Here is a 5425-nt window from a genome sequence, read left to right on the forward strand (position 1 = left end):
GAGGCCGAGCGGGCGCCGCCGCCGTCACACGGTGGGAGATCGGGCCCTGCTGCAGCGGCCGCCGTTCCAGTGCTACCGGCGCCTCCCGCTCCCTCCTCGGTTCCCAAACTTGAGCCTCCGTCCCTCCGTGCTGCTCGGCCTCGCCTCTGCCGGCGGGTCCGCCCGGGTCAGCCCGGAGAACAGACACCTCTGCGGGGTTACATCTGTCTCATTGTTTCATCAGGTGTCCGTTTCGCTGTGTTTTACCGTACAAGCGTGACTCATGCCAGAGTCGTCCCTAAAAATCTCGGTGTTCACAGGTTTCCCTCACGTCTCCCTTTGTTTATGTCCTGGTTCTGGTCTCTCCATGTGCCTGTTGTCTTCCTCCTTGCTCTTTTCTTTAGGCTTTTCTATACGCCTTTTTTCTGAGAGCACATCTGTATGCAAGATGCAGGCATGCCATAGATTTATGGTGCTTTGTAAGTTTTCCTAGCTTGTCCTCCATATTTTTCCTCATAATCCCCGTTTGCGTTTCTCATCAGCACAGCAGGCACAGATGTGAGACAGGGAGAACCGAACACGAGCCGGTCTTAGGCAGATTCCAGTGTTTTTACCTCCCCACTTGGGCCATCCCCCTGGTTGCACATTTGAGGCGAGGCCTCCCGGGTTCTGGCCTGTGGGGGCTGAAGCGGGGGGCAGGAGAAGGAGCCACCCAAACCAGCACAGCCTTGCTGTGGCGGGGGAGCAGTGACTGGGAGTGCGGCATGTGGGAAACGGACTTTGGCTGGTGCTTTGCAGGCTGGTGCTTTGCTTTGAGACCAAGTTGACGGTGCAGAGAGTAAATGAACGCAGATAGAAAAACACTTTAATCAGAGATATGCATGTTTTTTGTGAATTACGTGACTTCCCTGTTGGTGGGAGAGAGGTTCAGGAGGACAGTTGGGCCGGTCGGTGTGGGATCCTTTCACAGCATTCCCGTTTCCAAAGAGAGGGGACCTGCCCAGGGAAAGCTGTGCGGATTTACTGGACTGGTTCCTGCTGTGCCCGGTGTAACCTGGTGCAGGACTGGGGTCCCCTGCGGTCTCACGTGCCCCTGAAGCCTTCCCTCGCGTCCCTCCGGTTACAGCCCTGAGCAGAGGACACCCCTCCCTGTCGGCCGCTCACCTTCCCTCGGCGCCTGGCGGCTCTCCCTGCCCCTCATGGTCTGTTTCTCTGGGAGGTTCTCTGCAGTTCGAGCCTTCCCAGGGCTGCACACGTCGTTTGTGCTCCTGGTGCTCCTCTGTTCTGTAACGAAGCTTTTCCCGAGTGCCCATGGCCAGGGCCGTTCACACACTTACACCATGGCCAGCCCTGGCAGCTCCACCACGGGGCTCAGCAAGCCCGCCTGCCTCCAGCCAGGCCTGCGCTGCTGTTTTCAGGCCTCTGCACTGGTGCCAAGATCTTTCCAAACGGGCAGTGGTCCATTTTAAAGTTCATTTTTGTTTATGGATACTTACTTGTCCGCCTTTATATTTATTGACGTTGAACTCCTCTCTTTGAGGAGCTCAAATAATTCTGTGTTGCTGCACGTTTTTTCACTCCACTCCTGACGCATTTTGCTAGATTATGATGGATGTGTCGAGCCCGGCACAGACCCCTCATCTGTTTCCTCTCTGTTGGTTCCTGGAACAAACACATTTTCCCTGGTGTTTTGCTGAGGCTGAATGGGTGGGGAAAAGGCGCGGGAGAGAGCAGGGCCAGGTGAGCGCTCACCCAGGGCAGGGTGCGCGGTGTGGGCTCAGCCTGGTCCCTGCCAGATGGAGAATTGCAGCCTGCTGCGGGTTTGTTTTCTCACGTGATAACTTTGTACCTGACCGCTCTTTTTGGGGGGAAGGTGAGGTTTGCAGTGCATCCTGCTGTGCCCTTCCTTACGCTTGTCACTCTTGTCCCGCGCAGAGCTGTGGGGAAGACCTGCTTGCTGATCAGTTACACCACGAATGCCTTTCCCGGAGAATACATCCCCACCGTGTGAGTAATGGCCTTGGGCTTCAGCTGCTTTTTGCTCTGTGTGCACGTGTGTGTGTAGAAGTGGGTTTTGTAGGTGAGGAGAGGGCTGTCCAGGTCACACTGAGTGTCACAGCGTGGCTGTGTGTGAGGAGCGCAGACCATCGTCCTCCCCTTGGATTTCATATGGAGAGATGTGCGGGTCACAACACGGTGGTCGCTGATGGGGGCTCTTCCTTGGCAGGTTTGATAACTACTCTGCCAATGTCATGGTGGATGGGAAGCCAGTGAACCTCGGCCTCTGGGACACAGCGGGGCAGGAGGACTATGACCGACTGCGGCCTCTTTCCTATCCACAGACGGTGAGTGCTGGGCTTGCGCTGGTTCGTAGCCGCTCCCTCCTGAGGACAGCCAGGCTTCTTTCCTTTGAGGAAAGCCTGAGTTCCCGCAGCTGCAGCCATAATCCTGGTTGTTTAGGAAGCATCACAGCTGCATTTCTCATAAGAGACTGTCCTGTTCCCTGCTTTGTAACAGAGTTTGAGCAGCTACGCGTGCCGTGCGGCTCAAGCGAAGGCAGCGCTGTGGGGGCTCTGCACCGAGCTGTGCTCGCTGTTCTTGTTTCCTGGGCGGCACAGTTTGCTGTCGGGCTGCGCTCGCAGTGCGGCCCCAGCTGTAGCCGTTTCTGCGTGATCCCCTGCCGGGGGTGAAGCCCACGGCGCTGTTAAGGTATCTGTGGACGCAGGGTTTAACATGTGGTATTGTAGAAGAAGAAGAAGTCCTGCACTCAGGGTCCATTCCTTCCCCCTCTGAATGAGTTAGCGCTGTGCTTCCCCTTCACGGCGAAGAATTCCTTGCAGCCGCGGTCCTGGCCTGCGGGAGGAGGTCGTCCTCCTTGCCCTCCCTCCACGCGGTTTCTTCCTGCACGCCTGACCCTCTTGTTCCCATGCAGGATGTTTTCTTGATCTGCTTCTCCCTCGTGAGTCCGGCCTCCTTTGAGAATGTCAGAGCCAAGGTAAGGTGTTGTTCTGGGTGAAACAGTGGGAGGGAAGGACCAGTGAAGTCACCCCACCTACAAGCCCAAAACTTGTAGTGTTCATGTTTTGACAAGGGAAGGTCGTAGTCTGCGGGTTTTAAGAGGGGCCTACTTTCTATTGACTTCTTTGGCTCAGTTTTTGCCTTTTTGAATGCGCATCTTCAAGAAGAGAAGGGATGTCCTAGGAGCTAAAATGCAGTTGAGGAAGCACCATGTGTTGCGGTTTCATGTCTTGGTGCCTTCACTGTTACATCTACACCAGTCTCTCTGCAGAGCATGCTCAGAACTGGAGGCAGAAGTGTCCTGTTCAGGTGCTCTGTCAGAGCGCAGTAGAAACCTTCCCAATAGTAAACGTGTCCTCATGGTTGCACCAGCTGCCAGCTGCTTTTCTGATCACGTCTCTCTGTTCCAGTGGTACCCTGAGGTCCGACACCACTGCCCAAATACACCCATCATCCTGGTGGGCACCAAGCTGGACTTGAGGGACGATAAGGACACCATTGAAAGGTTACGTGATAAGAAACTGGCCCCCATCACCTACCCCCAAGGCTTGGCCATGGCTCGGGAGATTGGTGAGTCTCACGTGCTGGCAGATCTCCGTGGCGTCGAGCTTTTTGTTTCGGAGTGGGCGAGGGACAGCGTGTCCTGGCAGCACTGGAGTGGCTGAGCTGGAGCTCTCTTTCCCCAGGGTCGGTAAAGTACCTCGAGTGCTCGGCCCTGACGCAGCGGGGCTTGAAGACGGTGTTTGACGAAGCCATCCGGGCCGTGCTCTGCCCGCCGCCCGTCAAGAAGCCTGGCAAAAAGTGCACCGTGTTCTGAGGGCTGCAGCCGAGGCGCTGGCTCAGCATGTTGTCGTCCTCCGACAGATTGCATATTAGCTGGGTGTTTCTGGAGGGGGCTGGGATGTGTAGGGCCCTTCATCATGTACGAAGTCAGTGTTTTTTAAATGTCTCTTTGATTTAACGTCAGTGTTGATGTGAAGGGGCAGCGGGGGCAGGAGACGAGCGGGGGGCTGCGCAGCCCCCAGGGGAGGCACAGCGGGGAAGGCAAGGGGGCTCCTTGGGGCAGGAGGCTGTTTTGGCTCTCCTGACTCCAGGCTGCGGGGCCGAGACGTCCGCCCTGTCCCGGGAGCAGCCGGCCTGGCCCCGGGTGCAGCAGGTGGGGAAGATCCGTGCGGGAGCAGGGAGGAGCTGCTGTGACGGCGCTGAGCGAGGGGCAGGGTCTCCTCACCGCTGCGGCCCACAGCCCGGTGCTCTGCAGATGGGTGCCTGCGGCTGGGAACGAACCACAGCCAGCCCTTGAAGGGGTCGGGGTAATGAGATACGAAGCTGAAGAACTAATTGTGAGGTGCTTTACTGGGTATGAGCCAAACTCAGCGAGTGAAACAGCTCTGTGCAACCGAGGTATTTGCCTCTGTGTGCGCACACCCTAGGACAGCGTGGTGCTGCTCCTCCCGTGTCTTTAGCAGGGCCTCTCCCCCCCAGATCCAGTCTCTGCAGAGCAGGGCTGTGGTTGTTGCCTCTGTTTTGTTTTTTTTCTACTAAAGACAGCAAAGGAAGCAATGAGGAGTCTGCCAACTTCTTTTCCTTCCCACTGAAAGTGCAGGCAGGCTCCATGGATTTGGATGGAACAGGGAGAGCTTCTGAAGGGTTGGGGGGGGGAATAGGATTGGAAGAAAGACAGGTCCAATTTCTAATCATCATGTAGAGTGACGAGATAAAACCTTATTTGGTGCAATAAACATTCTCCATGACGGCGTATGTGAGATTTATTACATAGCAGCCTTCTAAAGGTGATTTTGTGTCTCAGTTCTCATACAGGTTCCAGCCCTGCTGCCCCTTTTCTCCAGCAGGACTGGGTCTGGGTCACGGTTTTCTATCCAGTTTACATCTATGCAGTGTTAGTATGGAAATTAAGGCCAGGTGTGAGACGCAGGTGTCCTCTTAGGAGACAAGAAACCCCCCATCAACCATCAGCGAGCTGCCGGTTGTCATGGCACTCCTGTCACTCAGGAGGAAGAGAACGCTGTTCACCACATCATCCACCTCTGGAAACAAGCAGAGCACCCGATGCACCCCCAAACTGCACTAGAAAGGCAAGCATCCCAAAAGGGCTGTCTTTGAGCTCTCCATGCAGCTGGAGCAGGGAGATGCCTCCACCCCCAAACTGCTCAGTGCAGCGGGCAGGACAGTGTGGCTGAGAGCCGGGCATCACCAAGGCCTTGTTGTGATCAAGCGATGCTCGGTTCACAGCAAGTGCCTCTGCTCCCACCCAGGCTCATTTATGAGCAGCAGAGGAAGTGCCTTTCGCTGTCCTAAGATGGGAAGGCTGTAGAAACGGGGAGAGAAGGTTGGTTCTCGCCCTGTCCTCATGGAACACGTCAGGAATTCAACCGCGGCCGTTTGGCAGAGCTGTGGCCGCCCCCGGGAG

General features: G+C 56.2%; 2 protein-coding genes across 2 annotated transcripts in view; one reads left to right on the forward strand and one right to left on the reverse strand.

The window, feature by feature from the left end:
- Nucleotides 1–2178: 2178 nt before the first annotated feature.
- LOC104537329 (ras-related C3 botulinum toxin substrate 3) lies at nucleotides 2179–4111 on the forward strand. The gene is made up of 4 exons (XM_010180162.1): nucleotides 2179–2324; nucleotides 2912–2974; nucleotides 3408–3567; nucleotides 3684–4111. The coding sequence occupies exons 1-4, from the start codon at nucleotides 2232–2234 to the stop codon at nucleotides 3812–3814; spliced, it is 447 nt and encodes a 148-aa protein (XP_010178464.1). The 5' UTR covers nucleotides 2179–2231; the 3' UTR covers nucleotides 3815–4111.
- Nucleotides 4112–4729: 618 nt separating this feature from the next.
- Nucleotides 4730–5425, reverse strand: part of DCXR (dicarbonyl/L-xylulose reductase) — a 2190-nt gene continuing 1494 nt past the window's right edge. The window contains exon 6 of the mRNA XM_010180164.1: nucleotides 4730–5042. Coding sequence (XP_010178466.1) covers nucleotides 4939–5042 — 104 coding nt within the window. The 3' untranslated portion in view covers nucleotides 4730–4938. The remainder of the gene's footprint in view (nucleotides 5043–5425) is intronic.

The sequence above is a fragment of the Mesitornis unicolor genome, unplaced genomic scaffold (assembly GCF_000695765.1).
Source record: "Mesitornis unicolor isolate BGI_N332 unplaced genomic scaffold, ASM69576v1 scaffold35312, whole genome shotgun sequence".
Classification (NCBI taxonomy): Eukaryota; Metazoa; Chordata; class Aves; order Mesitornithiformes; family Mesitornithidae; genus Mesitornis; species Mesitornis unicolor.